This window comes from Amphiura filiformis, chromosome 8, assembly GCF_039555335.1.
Source record: "Amphiura filiformis chromosome 8, Afil_fr2py, whole genome shotgun sequence".
In the NCBI taxonomy this organism is placed as follows: domain Eukaryota; kingdom Metazoa; phylum Echinodermata; class Ophiuroidea; order Amphilepidida; family Amphiuridae; genus Amphiura; species Amphiura filiformis.
In genome coordinates, this window is record NC_092635.1 from 18,132,499 (window position 1) to 18,154,682 (window position 22,184).

The 22,184-nt window shown below is 35.6% G+C and overlaps 1 protein-coding gene across 1 annotated transcript; it reads left to right on the forward strand.

Moving 5' to 3' along the window:
- Window positions 1–5,545: 5,545 nt before the first annotated feature.
- LOC140158738 (zinc finger protein 706-like) lies at window positions 5,546–17,461 on the forward strand. Its single transcript, XM_072181942.1, has 4 exons — window positions 5,546–5,662; window positions 9,524–9,672; window positions 12,259–12,395; window positions 16,484–17,461. The coding sequence occupies exons 2-3, from the start codon at window positions 9,538–9,540 to the stop codon at window positions 12,355–12,357; spliced, it is 234 nt and encodes a 77-aa protein (XP_072038043.1). The 5' UTR covers window positions 5,546–5,662; window positions 9,524–9,537; the 3' UTR covers window positions 12,358–12,395; window positions 16,484–17,461.
- The last annotated feature ends 4,723 nt before the right edge of the window (window positions 17,462–22,184 follow it).

The following is a 22,184-nucleotide window of genomic DNA, read 5'->3' on the forward strand; positions in this document are numbered from 1 at the left end:
CGGTGGAGTGATTGATATCGGCTTGCCACAGTGAAGCAAAATTGTTGTCAGAGTGGTGAAGCGGCAAGCAGCAGGAAAGAATGAAACCAGCATTTAGATTTTTGATAAATGAAGTTACAGAAAAATGAAGTTGCGCCAATCTAAAAAAAGATTATTTCTTAGTTTTGGTAATTTGGATGGTAAGGAGACTCATATATACCAGTTGTCAAATTATTTGTTAAAAGTCATTCCTTGTGTTACTAACATGTATGTAAATCAAAGCACTATTTCATATAACCTTGAAATTTTATGTTTAGATATTTGCCAAGATTTACTGTTCAAGTAAAATAAAATTAACCAAGTTAAGGGTGGTCTTAACCCTGGAAATACGGACATGATCTCATAACTGCTAAATTATTGGTCTAAAGTATATATAAAAGTATACATATTTAGAATGGCAAAGACTTTGATGAATTCATCTGTGAGGTCAAATTTGGCAAAAATGCTCATATTTTGGGGGGAAATCCAAAAAAACTTTTTTTGCACAAATATTTTTCAGACCATGTAACAAAACAATTCTTGAGTAAAAAAAAATATTAATTTTTGAAAACTTGATAAAACCATCTAGGACCAGTTTTTTATTTATTTGAATTTTGACCAACTTTGAGAAATTTGCACCAAAAATAGTTGAAAAATGCTCAACTTTCAAAAAAGTTATAAAAAAAGCCTGATTTTTGCCCAAATTTCAACCATTTTGGGTGCAAATTTCTCAAAATATGTATACTTTTATATACTTTAGATCAACAATTTAATGAGACCCAAAAGTTTCCGTAATTCCAGGGTTAAGACCACCCTAATAAAGTGTTCCATGTGCAGTGGAAATGGATGTAGTAAATTTGAAGCTCCACAGGCCAAGAATTGGTCTGATGCCAGGAATGGTTTGCATTGTCTGTAGTTTGATCAGCTTGCAATCAGCCGGAATTGTTAGGATTTTACCACTACGCTGAAAAGTAGACCCACGTTTAGAGTGATATAGTTTGCCTGTATGGTCTATAATGTGTGTGTTGAAGAAAGTAGACAAAGTAGAAGACTGAAAGAATAATTTGTGATGTTTCTGGCGAGATTTCACAAGGCGATTCTTTAAATAAAATAATTTGATATTAATCCGCGACATTATGAGGCCCGTTGATTATGAGCTGATTAAACTGTAGAATTAATGCTTCATTACTGGAGTAATAGAGTAAGAAATACATTTACCACTTCCACCCTGCAAGAAAGACTTATCCTAGTTACTGAGTTCTATGCATGTGTACAATTTTCTGCATAGCATCCATTGAAATGGTCACAGTCATATCTTGTCATATTTTTGTTGTGACTTTTTGATATATCCAAACTAAGTGTTTCCCATCTGATTTGTAAGACTGATGTTATGAACTTAAAACAACTCTGTAGTTTAATTTATTGAAATGTTTGCTGTTCACTTGTTTTAAGATTTTGCAGATTTTTTTAAAACCAAATTTTATCTGAGAGAAATTTGAAATTTAAAGTTTATAGATTATCATATTATGCAAGATTTATTTTATATTGATATAAGTGTTCACAAGATGATTAGCTGGTATACCTACAATCCTGGCGAAAAATGTTACCACACCAAAGCATTAATTGGCAAACATCCTTCCCCGCTCCCCTATTGCAATGTTGATTTGGACAACATCGTCATCATATCTACATTACAGTCTCCCAACATTGAAAAATGGGGGATGGGAAGGGGAGAGTGTAAACTGAATGTGCATTTGCAACTATTATACAAAGATAATGGGGAACTGTCACATACTTAGCTCTGGCAATTGCATGGCACGTGTAGATGTGGCAACAAATTTCCACCAGGATTATAGGTTTGCCTTATACAGCATCTGTTTACCAAGTGGTATTTCTCTGTATCTGCCACTAAAATGCAAACCCGGCTGAAACATTTCAAGCAGCTGTCACCTGTTTTATTGTGCACCTCATGCATCACCCACCAATAAGACTAGAGCATTGAGCATGAGGTACATGATAAATTGGCTGGTACAACAGTGTTCCCACTAAGGCCTAGACTGGGTACATAATTGGCGTATGACTTGCCAGAATTGGCACAAAGCCTCCTGGGATGAAAAAGGACAAAAATGTTTTCAGTCCAATTTGACCATCTATTGAGATTTCAAGCCTTGGGTCAAATATCTCAATAAATGTTCAAATTGGTTCAACAATTAAATCCTTAGAGGGAACACTGTAGTGCAATATAATATTTATTCAATTATGTCAATCGCAAGGTTCTTATTTATGAACCAATCAATTGGATACCAAATAAGAACATTGTGATGGACATTATTCCACCAATCCTAATGACTTAATTCATCCATGTATTCAAGCATGTCTTAATAATAAATCATATACATGTATCTGCATCTATTTTCACCAAAATTGGTGGACACAAATTTTTTGCACTCACCAAATGATATAATCTGTATTATAGACCCCTACCAGGGGCTAAGCCAAGGCAATCCCTGGACCCCATCCGTTCGCCCGTGTGTGCGAACTACCATTTTTAGTGTCCCTCATTCTGACTTTCAGGGGTTAGCAGGTCTGCTATAGGTATAATTCTATTAGGCTAAGCTGCTTGATATATAGTTTTTACTTGGCGTACCTGCAAGTCCTGCATCATGTGACCATCATATCATGTGACCTTACATTCTTTTCTTCCTATCATGTGTAAGTGAAATGTTTTATCAATTTTTTAACAAAATAATTAGAGCTTGTAACTACTTTGTTTTACACCAACCAAATCTGTACTACTTGTATTCCAATTAATCGTATGTATTCCAATTTTAAATTGATATTTTAAATGTACAAAATGAAAAGGTATATTTGTATAACATATAGGATCTTATTTTGATTAGTCCTAATTGTATTCTGCATTCTGCAATGATAATAAGAACTTGTGGAAAGCCTGGTTTCAAAATGACCGGTCACTTCCTAACATTAATGACTACACTATTTTACCTATTGAAGAGTCATATTTCATTGGGGAAACCTCAAAGCACCGGCATACATAAGAAGTGGTAAAAGGAGCCACATACATAATGTGTGCAAAATAGTTGCCTCAATGTGCCAATGTCACTGACTCACCAAGAATAAAAACAGTAAGATTTCATCCAATGAGCTCTATGGTCCGATTCGCTTGCTCGAGAGAGTGACGCCATTATAGTGACTAGTCGTTACCCATGTAAAAATATTCGCTCCCCATGTAAAAAATCTGCGAAGGCAAGTAATGCCAGTCTTGGTTGAGACTAAGAAGTAAACATGACCGGTCAACTCACCAGACATCAGTAAGCTGGAGCAAGAAAGTAGTTCCAAATAAAATCGCATGGAATTCGACATTTTGAGAATTTAGATGTATTTATCCTTTCCAAAACTTCATTTGTATGCATTATAAAAAGTAAAACGAGATTGACGTTACGATCGAGTTGAGCTTTTTTTTTTTTTATACGCGAGCACACGTACAATGTACACGTGTATGTGTGGGTCATTGAGTGGCTGTACCGTACCTGTGCACACGTGTACACACACAACAACAACAATAAACATTCACTTTGCATGCAGAGACATACCCGGGAGACATAGCTCAATGTGCACCCCATCATTCTAGGGCACTTATGTACTACTTAGACATTACTTCAGTATATAAAATGTGATAATTTCTTAACTCATAAGCAGAGCTGGCATTCTTCCTAGCAATGCTTTTTTCCCAAATATTCAAATTAAATACTTGATGTAGTGAAAATATTATTGGATGATGATATATTTTAATGGCCATTTAATTCACCGTGGTAGCTCTACAGTGAAACTGAACTTTTGATAAAACTATATGATGATGCAAGAGTACTATTTGGTATACCAACAGTACATAAAGTTCAAGGCTGAATGATATTTCTCATTGGAAAAAGTAAATTTGTACAAAGTACTTGATTAATAATATTAATGATAATTGTAAATTTGAAGTCAAATATCACCACCAAATAGAAATTTCTAGCCTTATATATGAAACTTCCTATTTACTTCAAGTATATTACATGTATTATTTTGTTACTCTGAATAAGTGCATTACCAAATTACTGTATTTTCAAGTCTATGTATTCATATGTATATTATGTACAAATCTCACCTTGGTTAACAATGTATTTTTATATTTTTATGGTATAATGTAATGTGTAACTAACTGCTAAAAGCTGAATATATAGTAAGTAATTAAAACTGGATGCAATTGTAATATTAAAAAGATACAGAGCATTATAAATGTTCTGCAGTGGAAACAAACTGCATGGTCTCCTGTTATAATATTGTGTCATGTTCGGGGGGTTGTGAGTACAGGGATGTGCGCAAGATTTTAAGGGAGCATTTTGAGGCTTTTTGGTGTAACTTGGGTCTCAATTTTTTTTTTTGTAGTCCTAGGTTTCTGATGGTATAAAAATTTTTGGAGTAAGTTGGGAGGAGTGAGGCTGTTGATCACAAAGCACCCCTGTAATTTATTTTCCATTGGTAAAACTCTTTGAACATCTGGTTCCATATCATCTTGAGAGCTGTCAGCTGTGGGAAAAGTATAAAGAGCCTCAACTGATAGTAGCATGTGATACAAATTACTCTCAAATAAATATATTATAACAAATTAGAAGGACCCGGGAGTAGGACCTACTGGTACGGGTATGGGTCCCAGGCCGTGAGTGCGGGTCCCAGTCCATGAGTACGGGGGTCTGGAACCACAGGTACGAGTATGTAAATTGGCAGACTTAAAGCATTTTCCACCCTGATGCGGCAGTGACGTCAAGGCCTTGAGGCATCTGTTTCGCGCGTGCATCTATGCGGCGTCTTTAAGTGTGTGCGTATGCTAGCGCTTTGAGCAAACACTAGCGATTTGTAGCTGCACCCAATGAAATGCGCATTGAAGTCACTGCCACATCAGGGTGGAAAATGTTTAGCATTGATATGGATACAACTCTCATACGAGTACTATAATTGAAGACCGAATAAAAAAGCCTAGTTTGCATCTGACGACTGATTGGGTTGCTGACCTGCGCAGTACGGCCGCCGCATATTTGGTCTGGTAGACCGGGTGTCATACTCAAAATAGTCTTTTTAAATGGGGGACAATCGGCCTGAATTGTCAAAAAGTGGCTGAAAAGAACAAAAAATGTGCCATTTTGCCGAAAGGTGGAGCAGGGGACACATCCCCCCTCCTGGATTGACGCCTATGCCCCCCCCCCCACTTATCCTCGGGCAATCTTTATGGAAATGATCAAAAGATCCTGGAAAGGTACTTTCAGTTTTAAATTTGTGATTTTTTAAATTTTATTATTCATTTATTTATTTTCTGTTTCTTTCATTTTCGCATTTTCAATCTTTATTTGGAATATGATCAGGATATGATCATGTCTAGCACCGTCTGTCATTTCCTGTGCTTATTGTATAGTCTCGTTACTAGAACGCCGCCGAGTACCAGCAGTGTATTCACCTCCCTCCACAGCGCCACTTCTAGCGTCTCAAAACAGTGATTGCGATATAGTATTTTCGATATACTTCCGGTTTGCGAAACAGAAGGTTCCGGCGTGTGAACGAAGTGTTGACAATTTTAACGTGCGAAAAATTTGTAAGTGTTAATTACCATTTCTTCAATGGATCTGTGTTCATACCAATGTCAAAATTAACTTTAGTTATCACTGTACTTTTGGACAAAATATTGCATAGAAATGAGGTTCACAGACTTAAAATTTAATACTTTATGCATGTGTGTGCATCAACTCATGAACTGGCAGTGGCATGCATGCATGATCAAATTAAATGCAATGCAGATTGCAGCAGTGAATGCATGAGTGATGATCATGTATGCACAACCCACAGTCATAACACTGGGCATTTTACCCGGGCATGTAATAAGGGTGGTGCAATAAAGTATTATTCAGATTTCCTTTTACAAATTAAGCGTACTGCTAGCCGTCCAGCGCGTATTATTTTGCACATGCATGCATGGTCCAATAATGCACACGCTTGACGTCGCGTCTACATGTACGTCTACGTCTACGTTGATACTTGGCAGGATCCATTTGGACGCGCGGCCAAGGAATTGTGACTTATGCTCAGGTGCAGTGCAAAGTCCATTGTGCAGTGGTGCTTATATATACATGGTGATGACAGCCATCGTGCAAGTAAAAAACCGGATCCACTTAGTCTAGATGAAGGATGTGGCGCATTCCACCAGATTATGGTGCGCGGAAAGAAAGCATTCTGGTAGAGTTGGATGCGGGCTGGTATTATCTGATATCTGCTAGGGTGGTACTGTCAGGTATTGGTTGCTAGCATAGGTGTTACATACTGAGCAGGATTGATGGCTATGTATACACGATGGTTAATTTGTAAAAGGAAATCTGAATAATACTTTAGCAGGGGCTATTTTAGGAGAAAAAAGTCACTGCACGTTATAATTGACATGATAATGATTGAACATGTGAAGACTGCCTAGTTTGCGTGAAATTCCGTCTGACGACAGTGATGTCCTGTCAACCAGACCAAAAATGCTGTACTGCGCAGCCTCGCAGGTCAGCAACCAATGACGTCGCGCCTTGACCTGACGTCAGACACAAACTACTCTTTTTAATTTGGTCTTCAATTATAGCAAATGTAAAATCTAAAGATCAGCCATCAGAAATGAGGTTGTTGGGATGGGAAGGGGTTGCTGTGGGGTTGTCTCCTGTTATATTTTTTTTTTAATCACACATTTATTGACTCATTTTTGACGTTAAGGGCTCGGATAGCAATGTGTCACACACTTTGCACGGTATTTTTATGAGACCTATCCTGAGAGCACATCAGACATGTATACCAAATTGCATTCTGAATATTTGAGGAACATCCTTCTGATATCAAATTTTATTTTTTTTAATTGCGAGCGGCGATAATACAAATTATTAAAAAATGATATTTTTGACATTTAACAGTCCTCAAAGTAAATTGTCTTTATAAATGTACTTTGTGCATACATGTAGCTTCCCCAAAAGACCGAAAATGTTTGTCTTTTGGGTGAAAAAAATGTCTTCATTGAAACGAAAGGTCAAAAAAAAAAGTTACATGTTGAAAATTGAGAGAAAAGTCACCATTTCTGATTCAAGTGAACATATAAACTTTCATTCTATATATCCAATTGACATGAAATAAACATATATGTATAATTTGAAAAGCTTATGAGAATACAGAATTATGTTTTAACAATAACATCAAAAGTGTTATTGAGGTATATATAATGAGTGTAACATATTTGATTTTAGGGTGAAAACACTGCATTCTGATGACATTCCAATATATATGCCTTTAAGTGAGGCAAATGTGCATAAATTATCGACAACTCCCCAGGGATTGACCAAGTTTAACACCATGCATATTATTAAGCTGCATGGAATTAAAGTTAAATTAAATATAAAAATATTACAGTTTGATCTGACAATAAAAAATAATCACATAAGTCACAATGTTAAATAAATGACAATATAAAGTAAATCATAAAAACTTCATGTTAGTTCATGTATGTTAAATAACTTGCAGACCTGAAACTTTTCCTCTTTTTAGCAGATTTCAGCTTTTTATGATGCCATAGGCTTGGTGTTGTGATCACTTCAATCATTGGTTTGTAACAAACAAAATGTGAGCCGGTTGACCTAGCAACGGTCATATTTTAACGTGCACTACTGTATATGCCTATGAACCCAAATTTACAAACTTATATACTTTTTGTCTATTAAAATCATGTGATGACAGCTATACAGTATAAATAGTAAAATAAATTACATATATATCGTCCCCTGTCCTCACAGATATATATTATTTAGGAGATTTTCAAATATTTTTCTTATAGACTGAACATTATCATTGTACTGACTACTGACATTTTGTTTAAAACAGAATACTACGGTACTCTCCCCAAAGTTGGACAACAAGGAGTTGTAAATCATGTCCTCACTAAACTATGGCCACATGTGATTTAATAAAACTAACTTCAAGTTCAGTGCACACCTGAAGCAGGGTCTGAATATAAAAAAGAAAAAAAAGCTGCCAATGCTCAAAAAAAGTTGAAAAACAGTGTAAAATTGGGGTGAAATGGATCCAATTGGGCTGAAAATACATTTGTAAAAGAAAACATATAAATTTGATCAACATAAAAGCTGAAATCCGCTAAAAGAGGAAAAGTTTCAGGTCTGCAAGTTATTTAACATACATGAACTAACATGAAGTTCTCAAAAATAATAGACACACTGCACTGGTAACAAAAGTAACTACACACTAAGAAAAATGCAAAATTAGTCATCAGGGGGTGTAGTACCACCTTAACTATAAAACAATACTCATGTAGTCATGATCTAGTCAATAAGATGGCAGTCAGTTATCTGGCTATTATTATTTATACAAGCTGTTACATGTAATTATTTTTGATATGTGCAGGCTGTTATTGTTAATAAAGATTTTACACTTAAGGTAGAATCGTTGGCTATCATGTCATGCACAGAATTCCCTCAAATTTTTCTTAATTGTTTCCTATCCTGTAATAAATATATGCCCCAAATTAGATCGAGGCATCACTGGAATCGCACTTAATCCGTAAAAAACAAACTGACTTGGCCGTCTCATTGACATTGTGTGCATGTATTTAAGTAATTGCTGCCAATTTTTTATATAATTTTTTCCTTGCCGACATGTGGGAACCAAGTTTCCTACCTTAAGCTGGACTTAAGTGTTATACAGACATTTTGATCATGTCAATTTGATGCCATATCATCAATTATCATACGAATAAAGCTTAATTTTTGAACATGCTATGTTTGCTAGACATCTCAATTCAATTGTGAATTTGCATAGACAAAACTTATTGTAATCTTCAACTTTCATCCAGTTCATTGCTAATAGTAGAATGAATTTATAAAGAAATGTTTTTGCATCAAAATGCACAATTTTAATGCTATTGCGTCTATAGACTTAGTGATAATGTTCCGATAAATGAACAATGTTTACAATCCATCTTTTGAACCCAGAAGTAAGTCATATTTTGCTTCTGGTCAACTTGAAACAGCCTGGTGTTAAATAGGAAACATGGTACATGTAGAAATAAACGAGTGATTGGTGTACTTTAAAATTAACACAACACACAAATTAAAAAACCACAACTTCAACATTGGTCTACAGACAGTAAGAATTATTTTACTGTAGATGTGGAAATTTTTGCACGACATTTATTTTTGCGTTCCAATTTGTCACCATGAAAATAACAACTTACATGTTCCTTTTGTGTACAGGTCAATGTAATGAAATTTAGAGTCACAAATTTGAGAACAAGGGAAACAGTCCAAAATTGGCAAAGTACAAAAAGTGAATCGTGTGAAAATTTCCACTTTTACAGTATTTCTAGGGGCTCAAGAAGAAAAGTGTCAAACATGATTCTAACCTCATTTTATTTTTTGTAATACAGAATTTTCATTCACCATGGCCCGTGGTCAACAGAAGATCCAGTCTCAACAGAAAGCTGCAGAAAAGAAAGCCAAACTAGCAAAACAAAAGGGATCAGACGGGAAAAGTGCAGCAAAAGTAGCTCTCAAATTCTCATGTACCGTTTGCAAAGTAAGATTGTCATGGCATAGATGGTTTGCTTCTGATGGGACAGCCAACTGTCCTGGTGAAGCAAAGTGATGGTACATGTATAAGCCCAAATGTATGAAAGCGTATATAATTAGTGTCTAAGAGAGAGTTTTTTTCAATAAATAAACATCCCAGGGATAAAATATTGGTGCAAAGAAAACAAATATGCAACAACTCCAGAAAACGTCAGAAATCGGGGAATAGATAAAGTTAAGAATGATTTTTGAAAATACTGTATTGCTCAATCGTGTGTTTTGTGTATCAGGTGATCCAAACATGCAAATGTGACTCATAAACATAAAATGAGGCTTATATTGAGAGATCTGTATCTTGGTGTGAGAAGCAAATCAATAACATTTTTAATGTCATTAGCATAAAAATTACTCTTTTAGCATTTTGGTATTTTAGTTTGCTATTGTTGATACATGTAGATACCATTTCAATACATGTTATGAGCAAAACATGTAATATATTGTTCAATTTACAAATTGGCCTGCCCATTCCGTAACATAAAAACTAAAATAAGTTCAGAAGGATTGGTATGAAAGTTCTTCCTAACAATATTGTTACTTTGTTGTACAGTGTTGTTCCTTTACCAGTAGAATTACCAGTAGACTTCTTTGCTTATAAGGCCACACGTTTTGAACTCACCACCCAAAAATGGTGGTTTTGTTACGCGTTTCCAAATCGAGACTCATTCAAATTGTTGTATCTCTGCTTTTAAACAAAAGGTATTGTAGTGTGTTTGGTGTCTTCTTGTAGCTAAATAAGTGCCCTAACAGACAAGTTTATCAGCTAAAATAGTGGAGTTACAGTTGTTTGAGTTCAGAATGGCCGAGGTGGTTGTTGAGGCGGTGGCGGTTGAGGTGGTGGCGGTGGTGTTTGAGGTGGTGGCGGTGGTGGTTGAGGTGGTGGCGGTATGTACAAAGTCTATAGGAAATATTGATTTTGTGTGTGCACGTTGAATCACCTGATCATATCATTGCATCCATAGGGGCTACAGACATGGTTAAGAGCTCTTTTGAAAGATTATTAATTCTGCTCATTATTTTTAATCATTTTGAACTCTTTATGATTGGTTTAGTCTATAAAATACAAACCTTTACGTACAAAACTACCTGTTTTCATATTAAACATTGTAGTAAGCAATACGGATGTCTTCAAAATCTAAAAGTTGCTGTAAATTTTTAATTACTTATCCTATGTAGTCAAAGTATACATTTGATGAGGAATCTAAATATGGTGTTACTTTTTCTGTATGGGTTAGAGGTAAAATGTTTCAGCTCAAAATATGTTGAATTGTAAACAAATGTGAACATATTTTGGGACACCCTGTATTCCGCGATTACCAAACAGCTGTGATTTTTTTTCTTCCAAAGTCAGTAGGCTCCCCCTAACCTAACCTAATCAATGTTGTTTACTTTCAGTTTATAACTGCAAGTTAGTAATAAGCAATGCATCAAGTAACCCATTTTTTATTTGGAATTTTTTTATTCCACCCTGTATAACTTCAAGGTCACCCTGTACAATGAGTTGAAATGTGTATATTGAAATTGCTTTTGCCTTCAGCTTTCCAAAAATGTATACTTTTGCTAGTTTAGGGTTGGTAGTTGTGGAGATATTCTAATTTGAATCTTAATTGGTGTAAAAATTCATAATTTGTGATAGCGAGTTCAAAACACATGGTCACAAACTCTTGCTAATCCTGCCAAACCATCAATAGTGTAAGTTTGACAAGAAACTGTGATAAAATGACAGTAACAGGCCATGAATTAATTAAAGAATAAAAGAATAATTGGGTAGTGGATGCCAGCGCAGCCGGTATCCACTACGATAAAAATATTGCATGGCCAGCACATCCATTGAGGCAAAAGACAAAATCCTATCTTTTATTCTCATACTTATTCAGTTGATGTATAATATTTGTAAGAAAACTGGGTTTTTTCCCAGGAGAAAATAAAAGTTACTTTTGTGAGGACATCACGTCACAAACATCTATGCTGCCGCATGTGTATTTAGCGAACGCATTATCACCCGATCATTGAGAATCGAAAAGGGTGCCGCCGCTTGTGTGGCGGTGTGAGCTGTCTTATCTCATCTCAGTATCCACTATTGTGTGAATTTATACACCCGAAAATCAATCAAATTACAGTCCAACCTCTTTTATCCGCCATGATGGGACCAAGCATTGTCCGGATAAGTGAAAAATCGGATAAGTGAATTACATGTAATTCTGTATTGAAAGTACCAAGAACTGAAATTGTGACAACAAAAGATTGGGCTAATATGGGATAATAGCACTAAAAGATGGCTTTAGAGTGCTTTAAATGCAACATAGATATGCCATTCTAAGCATTCAGAGCATGGAATTAAGGTGTTAAATCATCAAAAACACATTCACAGCCGGATAACAGAGAGATCCATATAAAAGAGGTCCGGATTGTACAATGTACATGGAATTCTTTACAAGCCACACCCACTGAATAAGAATTTCTTATGATTTTCTACAAAGTAACAATTCAGTGCTGTAATGTCCAACAAATATTATTTTTTGCTTGTTTGTTTCAGACTCTGATGCCTGATCCCAAGACATACAGGCAACATTTTGAAAACAAACATCCTAAATCACCCCTCCCTGAAGAACTCAAAAATGCTCCTACAGTATGATGATGGCACATGGGGTCACAGATCTTTACATTCGATCGGTAAGTGTAAACCTAGACTATGCAATAGTCAAATGTTGATAAATATATGTTATTATTATTTAATCATGATGAACGCATTCCGTTGAACTCATGAACTCAAAATTATATTGATGTTTAAACATGGTAAAATTAAAGTGTTCAATAGTAAAATGGTCATAAAGAGTTTAGATGATAAGTCATTTTAGTGACAATAAAAGTTATCAAATTCAACATATCTTGCATAATTATAATGGCTCATGACGCGCTAAATGTATGTCCATGCCTAGACTTCTCCGTAGTCCACTTGCCCATTGTGCATACTCTGGCTATTACATTTAAGCATAAAACTCTGATTTGTATTAATTTGTGTGCAATTGATAGATTTTCACATCTGATCTTTTCAGTCACCGTACTCCCTCTGTTTGTTAGCTTCCCAAGTGGACTACTTACTTTGACTTGCGGTTAACATTTTTAACACAGATCTCTATGTAAAGCTAGGCCAATTTCTGGCCTAACTAAAATTGGCCATGATGTAACCATGGAAGAAAGAGATGAGAAGGAACCACAACGACTTCGATCGGCCAAGTTTTAATCCGCATATCTATTGACGCATGAAAAGAAAAAGCTATCAATGGTACTTACTTTCATGTATGATCCATTTACCGCGATCGATGCTTGGCGAAAAAAAAAAAAAAAAAAACTATAACAAACCCATCCAAGAACAAACAAACGCTACCCAGAAGTAAGATTATGGAATTTCACTGATGCTCTGAACTTGAATAGTAGCTTTGTTTTGGGATCTACAGTCAAACTGTTTTCTTGATCGTGTTATGTAGAAAATGTCTTTAAAACATCGAAAAGGTCATCAAAATCGGCCGCTTTTTTGCTGAGTTTCATCTTTAGCAAATAAGGTAAGATTTTGGTGACTTTTTTCGATGAAAATAGATGCAAAATATTCTTAAATAATGTACAATGTTCGGTTGAGTCCGGTACATGAAACCTGTTTAATTTAATAGTTTATATGTGTATAATCGTAACTAGCTAACTTTCGTTTCAGTGCCAAAGACTGCCAACTCTGAGAAAAAAGTCATCAAAGTTCGGAAAATTGGGCGAAATGGAAGAAAAAGATGTAGGCCATCAATGACCGATGATCACGTCACCAGAGAAAATCCTATAGAGTGCTTGCACGGAAGGTCATTAGTTCAAATCATCCTTCAGACACGCTCCAGAAGACATGCAAATACATGGAGTACAATACCAATCACCTATTTAACGCGGGTATTGATCAAAGTAAATCCTCATGAATAACAATGTCAATTAAATGTCGGTAAAGGGAGTGTACAAAGTGAATGCGTTCGTTGTGGTTCCTTCTTATCTCTTTCTTCCATGATGTAACGCATCTTTAAATGAATCTGGCTTGTGATTGGTCGCCCAGATCTCATTATTGTTTAAATCCTCCGGGCACGTGCCATTACCATTAACTATACATGGTACACAACTATCTATGGAATGCAGCGCTTTTGTGCTGGCGCGAAAGTTGGTGGATGAACGATTGAACGTACATCTAGCGCGTATTGTACCACCATGCTTAGTGCTTGTGGTTAAATTTGATTGATAAACAAGTATGATTGACAGCGTGTTTTAGAGAACGAAGTCCCAAGGTAAAGTTCTGCTTAAAAGTCAAAGTACATAGTCCATTTTTTTTACTCAGGCTTTCGCGAATAAACTGGTAGATTCCAAAATTAGAATTGTTCAGTATTAAAGTGAGCCATTTTGCAAGATATGTTGCATTCAATAACATAAGTATACTTTACTTTTACTGTCACTAATTATATAAGCTCTTTATGAACATTTTACTATCTATCTATATAATAATACGCTATTCTCTGTTTGTCTGTAGATCTGTTGGTCTGTCTGTGACTGCTAATGTGAGGCCGCCGTAGGTCATACGGGGCTCAAACTTGGTGGGTGGGTGCAGCTTGGTATGAGACCGAACGAGTTTATATTTTTTAAGGTCAAAGGTCAAGGACGGGGTCAAGTTCAATTGAAGTCTAATTTCAAATTGCCCCTATGGAGCTCAAACTTGGTGGGTGGGTGGACCTTGGACTAACAAACAAAAGTTTCCACGGTGACCTTTTCGTCAGACCCACGGTTAAGAGGTCATAGGTCAAGAAAGGTAACAAATTCAAATTGCCCCTATGGAGCTCAAACTTGGTGGGTGGGTGGACCTCTGACTAACAAACAAAAGTTTCCACGGTGACCTTTTCATCATACCTACGGTTAAGAGGTCATAGGTCAAGAAAGGTAAAATTTCAAATTGCCCCTATGGAGCTCAAACATCGTGGGTGGGTGGACCTTGGACTAACAAACAAAAGTTTCCACGGTGACCTTTTCGTCATACCCACGGTTAAGAGGTCATAGGTCAAGAAAGGTAACAATTTCAAATTGCTCCCATTGAGCTCAAACTTGGTGGGTGGGTGGACCTTGGACTAACAAACAAAAGTTTCCAAGGTGACCTTTTCGTCAGACCTACGGTTAAGAGGTCATAGGTCAAGAAAGGTCAACATTTCAAATTGCCCCTCGAACTTGGTGGGTATGTGGAAATTGGACTAACAAACAAAAGTTCAATTCCATTGTGACCTTTTTGTCAGACCTACGGTTGAGAGGTCATAGGTCAAAAAACAAAGATTTCATTGGAGCTCAAACTTGGTCGGTGGGTGTAACTTTGGCCAAGGAAGCCCAGGTTTGAGATCTGCAAAAGCCAATAACTATGACAGCCGAGCACCGCGAAATACGGGTAACCGCCTAGTTAATTATAATACACATCAGTATAATTTTGAGTTCCAACAGGATGCGTTCATCATGATTAATAACAACATCTTTTTATTTAAATCAAAATTCGACTATGGCATAGTCTAGTCCATGCCCCACTGAGAGTTTAACTTTCGCGCCACCACAAACGTGCCGAAAATCCCATCAATGATGTGTACGATGTAGTTAATGGTAATGGCACGTACCCGGAGGATATAAACAATAGCGAGATCTGGACGACCAATCACAAGCCAGATCCATTTAAAGATGCATTACATCATGGCTAATTGGCCTAACTCTCCATAGAGTCCTGTATTAAGAATCTTAACCGCAACCCAAAGTAGTCCACTTGGGAAGCTAACAAACAGAGGGAGTATGGTGACTGAAAATATCAGATGTGAAAATCTATCAATTGCACACAAATTAATACAAATCAGCGTTCTATGCTTAAATGTAATAGCCAGAGTATGCACAATGGGCAAGTGGACTACGGAGAAGTCTAGTGTAAACCCAAAGCCAGAGTTGACATTTTGCTTCTGCAAGACATTTTTCTGATATTTGCCTTTTCATCTTTTTTCCTCCTAAGAAAAACCAAGATATTTTTGGTATAACTTATATTTATCTATAATAATCTAAGTATGAAACTTGTCCTGACTGTATACCTTGTACATAATAAATATCTACATATGGTATGCGCAGTCCAAGAACCTTTTCATAGGTTTTGGGCATATTCTTTAAATTAAGAGAAAGAAAGAATACTTTTTAATCCCAGTATCCTAAATTAAATTGATCAAGGCATTCAAATAATATCACACATATCCAGTTATGTAGATCTTGCAGAGCTTAAATTTAAGCCATAGAGTACAATGCATCACATACTAAAGTATTTCGTTAAATAGTCGCCCCCCTCAAATAAACGCCCCCCCCCCACCACTTTTTTCAACCAAGATGTTTCAAAAATGCCGATATTTCCATGCTATCTTGTGTAGTAAGCTTACCAAGTTGCTCACATAGTTGATAATAGCGTCAATAATTGGCGAAAATCTGGATCAGAAACCCGGAAGTGAACCAGAAGTCAGTGTTTCTAGTTCATAGTTCGTCATTTTAGCGCGAGTTTTAAGTTTACCTAATGATTTTAACGGGAATTATCGTTCTAAAATTGACCTTGAATAAACGCCCCCCCCCTTGGGAAAATGTAATGCCCCCGGGGGCCCTTATTTGACGAAATACGGTATTTACTATTGCAGCAGTCACCAATTAATGTCTATTTTTGTCTTTTCATTTATCTCTCTTCTCAGATTCTTTTATTCATCTGCAATGAACACATCTCCAAGGGCTTTGAATGAATAGAGGGTTTTGTACATCAGCAGCATCCACTTTGCTAAACACAGACATCATGTATGGCCTTAATTAAATAATCTACCTGTTTTCTGGAATATAAAGCATTTTTCTCGGGGACTGTCAAACTATTTGCCTGCCAGAAGTGATTTAAAAACAAGAGACATTTGGTATTTGGAAGCCCATATTAAAGTGTAAATATTTTTTTTTCCTTTCCAACTTATTTAGCCTATGCATGTGTAACTGGGTAGGAAGTTAGAATATTATGTACAGTTAAAAAAGGATATTTATAAACTCAAGAAAACTTGGTTTGGATGCAACAGTTGAGATTGGACGAGATGTGAGGGACATTATGTAAAAAGTGGTCTCAAAAGTGTCCTATTTTAATAAACCCAGCAAACAGAATATATTTTATAAGCACGTTTTGGTCTTGATCAAAATGTTTTAATAACATTTAAATACCCAGTAACATTACAAAAACAATTTAAAAAAATATATTAAAATGTTATTGTAAAATTTTGCTTAGCTAAGATTATTACAAAATATTTTGTCAATACTTAAATAACATTATGATAGAATGTTTTGCATTAAGTTTTCAAAATGTTTTTGAATGTTATGAAAACGTCTTACACCCTTTGTATAAACCTGACATTTAAACGTTTTCTGTAAGGTTAAAACAATTTTAAAAGGTTTGTCTCAAGGCTCTCCAACAGGGAAAAACTGATGCAAAATGCGTTTTTATTTTTTTTATTTTTTTTTCCCAAAGATTTTTTTTCAAATGTGAAATAACCTCAAAGTCCTATTCGACTGTATGAAGTGTTGTATTGAACAATAAAGTGATGCTGCTATTGTATTGAAGTGAAGTTATCTAAGAGCAGGGGTCTAAAATTGTCAAAACGGCATTTCGATCATATTTTTTACACTTTTTCTGAAGAAAAGAAGAAAAAAATGTTTTTTGGTTTTTTACTAATGCAGGTGAATAAACTTTGAGACAATCCTTTATTTTAATTTGGCCTAAAACAAAATATTTTGTGTTTGCTGGGAAGTGATCAAACAAAATGAGTCATTGGTCATGCAAAATCAATAGTCATTTTTCAATTTTTCTTGCCCACATTATGTTGGATATTTTCTCTAAATACAAAGAAATATTTTTCCCTGGTCTTTTCCGCCATAAATTACAATTGATTTTAGTGACCATAGACTTGTTTGCCTGATCTCATACTGTTTATATTTACTTGGTATGTCATGTATGGAAATTTATTTTAAAGGCAACATAATAATGTTGTTTCAGGTTCAGCCACCTATATTCTAAAACTGATAACTGTTTTTCATATCAGTGGGACATGTTATTGGTTGATGAGGCTAAGAAACAATTAAGACGTTTTGAGAGCTTCAATCTTTTCACAAAAATTAATTCTTGTACTTTTGTTTGTTGCAAAGAAGCATTGAGCAATTAATGTTGTATATCCCATCTTACATTATTCCACTGGGTTGCATAGCATCACACAAGTTTGAATGACATGCAAGAAGACTAAATATTGGAACATGGACTGGAAGTACCCCATGGAATGATGCATTATGGGAAATAACAAAAATGATTAAATGGGAATGGGAGTATTCACCGTCAAAGTGATAATAATCGGATTAACTACCATAGCAATAGGGTAAAACAATTTTTGAAAATATCGCACTTCACTAGTACGTTCACACGATACCACTGCATTGAACCATAACAAGCTGAAGCGGCATTGTATTCAATCTATGATTGTAGACATACACAGGTGATGAGTACAACCTACTTGTACTGCAGCGTGATACATTCAAAAATTGTTTTACCCTCTTGCTATAATAGTTAATCCGATTATTATGTCACTTCGACAGTGAATTGTAGCTTGGGGGAAATAGTAAAATCAGAGGAACAATATGAAAACCATTTGGAAGAAAACTTGTTAATATGTACACATAGGAAGTATGTTTATTACGTAGAAAATTAGGATTTGTGTAAGAAATTATGTCAAAACCATGTTATTGTAAATTAAACAATTGGTATTCTAGTTGGGTTGGTTGAAAGCATTACGTTCACATTCAGAGCTTGAATGAAGTCAATTTGCAACTTTAAAATTTGCTTGTTGTGATACAATACAAGTTGGGGTGCTAAATTGTGTCTTTTTAAAATGATAATCATTCTGTTGCACCTTAGGCCTAAACAAATTGTTTGATTGGCGTAACCTGACCGACCCTAAAAATAGGCCCGACCCTAGTCTTTTTTCTTTTTTTTGTTGCAAAAATGGATAAAAAAATATAAAAAGATTAAAATTAAACAAAAGAAGGAAAATTCACAATTTTCAGCTTAAAATGTGTGTAAAAAATTTATTTAAAAAAAATGCCGACCGACCTACCCTAATTTTGTTCATGTTACGCCAATCAAACAATTTTTTTTCTTTAGGCCTTAGGTTAAAAAAGTATGGAACACAAGTTACAAAAATGATTTCAATGCCTCCATATACATGTGTTGTAACATTCAATATTTTGTGTCCTGAATATGATCCCAGCAGAATCTTTCGCCATTTTGCCTTTCACAAAGAGTCTGCTAGGATTTTTTTTAAATCAGATTTTGATTTTCATCATACAAGTATCACATGCAACTTTTGTCTCATTTAAAACAGCTTACAGTTTTGAAGTGGAAATTTTCAAAATCAGTAATTTCAATTTTTTTCAAGTCTCCTTTTTTTAGTGGATAAAATTAGTCACAATATATTAAATTAATAAGAAGCATCAGGTATATCTTCTCAGGTGAAATTTGTACACTAATTGGTAATTCTTTCTAAACTGAAAATTTCCACTACAAAAGATTTGTTTATTGTATGTAGCCAATAGTTAGTATTACCTGACAAGGCTGATGTTTTATTTATTTGACCCACTATGTTATGATGCTGCCAGGTTGTTAATAAAAATTTTAAGGTTGGTACATTATAATTTAGAGATGAATGTGTCAAACTTCAAATGATAAGCAAGGCACTGCTGAGCCCATGTATTTCTGGTTGAGGGTAAGCTATTCACCCAGGAAGGATGCAGCATACTATTTATGATTACCACCTTTTTATAGTGAGATTGAACATGTAATCATGTGCAATGCAACTTTAATTGTGACTTTGAAGTTAGTGGAAATAATAAATGACAATGGACCAATTAATTTGTACATAAGGATAATAGAATCATCATAAAAAGAGGTTGCATGAGATGCTGCAGTATTTTTGATTTTGGAATATTTGCACCAAATTGCATTTATATGATAGCTTTGTATCATACTAGCAGTCAGCATGAGATTCAAAAATCAGTAGCAGTGTGCAATCGTCATAACGTCAAAGTTGACAGGTTGTTTGTGATTTAATGCTCGGGCATGCTAGGGAATTGATGTTCAAGGATGCTAGCATCTTATCAATTAGATAAGCAGTCGCTCTGCCGATCAGCGAATGAAGTGACGTAAAAAATATCGTACGCTACTAGCGATTGCTTAGTATGATATGCCCTCTACACCTAAGTCAGACAATGGACTAAGTTGAAAATAACACCAGGGTGTATTTCACCAATAGCCAAAATGGGTTAATGGAAGAGATGAACTTATTCTGTCAAACATAGTCCGACGAGTAGGACCTGTTTTTTTCTTAGTTTACCAACTATACTCTAACTCTGATCGCTCAAGAAAGATTAACCACAAAAGTCCACTATCCTCCCGAGGGGCGCGTCACTGGACTTTCGCGATTAAATCTTTCTTAGCGCCATGTGAGATAGTGATCATAGTGTGAAAAGTGTATAGTCTGGTAACTTAGAAATAAAAGGTCCTTCTCGTGGGGGGCGCGGTCACTGGACTTTCGCGATTCGTCTTTCTTGCGCCATGTGAGATAGTGATCATAGTGTGAAAAGTGTATAGTCTGGTAACTTAGAAATAAAAGGTCCTACTCGTCGGACTAGTCAAACAGGGTGTAGATATCAAATGGAGACAACCATAAGGTTACCCCATTTGAAATTCACACTCCCTGTGTGGAAAATTAAGGTCATGTCTTCAATAGAGGTTGTATGGATTTCTACCTATAGCTCAGTGCATTGTAAGTGCTAAACCCATTGTAAGCCCACAATGCAGTAACTTGCATAGAATTTATATGGTGGAGTTATAATGGGTTTGCACTTATGATGGGTTAAAGGTCGTATGGTGCATTGCATTGTAAATGTTATACATTGGTTCGTCTTAGTATAAAATCATGCACTTAGTTAAGCGTGCAGAGCGTACACGGTTTGTCAGAACGCTTGTAGCGCAACCAGGAAAGAGCATTGATGTCACTACTAAACTTGGGGTGAACCAAAGAATAGTGAAATACACTGCAGAAGTCACCAACTGACAATGCTGCTATTGTTACAACCATGCAGTTTGGTTTCATCCTCATATATTTTTTGTTGTTATATGGAGTAATCTGTAACCTGAAAACAGGGCTGTACATTAAGTAATTGTACAAGGTTATTTAGGGATCAAATTCTCTTCATATTAAAGTATGTTAAACTGAAATGTGAAACAACACATAACCAGTTTAGTAGATACATTTTACTTTTAGTGAGAAATAATAACACAAATTTTTTTCAAACATACCTGTGATTCTTGTCACTTGTTTCATTTATGGACAGAAGTTCTTTGGACAGTCTGTGGATCACAGCTTTATCCATGTGATCCCTATTTACAGTTAACCACAAACCTGACATCCTGTAGTAACTTAAGTGAAAGCATATTGTAACCCAAGTTTATGACCACTGCATGTAGGAATAAAAGAAAGCTCAGTTCCTTTGTAACCTGCGACCCGAAGGTAAGGTGACCAACCAATCAATGTGTACAGATGTGGACATTGATGTTCGCTCAGAGGATGTGTTGCAATTTTGATGCAGTGAAAACACGATCACGAGAATTGTCATTCTCGATGTAAAATTGCATATTTTTGTCCAAATTTAGGTCATTTTTGAGAATTTCTAGAATCAATTCATGTCCACTTCATTTCCAAATTACAGCAATAAACAGCAAGACAAGTGAAATGTTGGCGGTGTGAAGAAGGCCAATAATACCTGTGCAAACTGCAAACCCTAAAGACAGCCTAAATTAAAGCGAATAGAATGTGAACAGTGATGCTTGTGATCAGGCTTGAACTGTTTGTTTAAATTGATGATCATAGTATTAGTATGAATGAGTTGAAGCAATTACTGTTTTCTACTGTAATTATTGTAATTAGCCCTCTCTAATAAGGCCCCTCTCTACACAATTTTGCTGCCTAAGCATCCCTTTTTCAATGTACCTGGACAACTAAATTCGATCAAATGGCTGAATGAAAATACCTTCAAAACTTGAGTCTAGGATGATGATATTTACTTCAAGTTCACTGGTTTGAATGTTTATGTGTGGAGATTCCCATTTGTATCTTTCATTTCATAATTTCAATTCAGTTTAGTTTATTAGTCCTTAATTGCACAATAAAAGCATTGAATCTGGACATGTGTTGCGAAAGAAAATGCAATGTCTGGTTTTGATGGTTTCATTGCGCAATAATAAGCACCCAGAGAAATGACTGACTTTTAAGTCAGCCATTTCTGCATAAAAGCACCTGGGGAATATAGTACCTGTTT

Excerpts from the sequence above, each read along its gene's own strand:
- LOC140158738 (XM_072181942.1), top strand. The coding sequence starts at position 9,538 with ATGGCCCGTGGTCAACAGAAGATCCAGTCTCAACAGAAAGCTGCAGAA. Across the intron at positions 9,673-12,258 it reads TCTCATGTACCGTTTGCAAA|ACTCTGATGCCTGATCCCAA; the intron begins GTAAGATTGTCA and ends TGTTTGTTTCAG.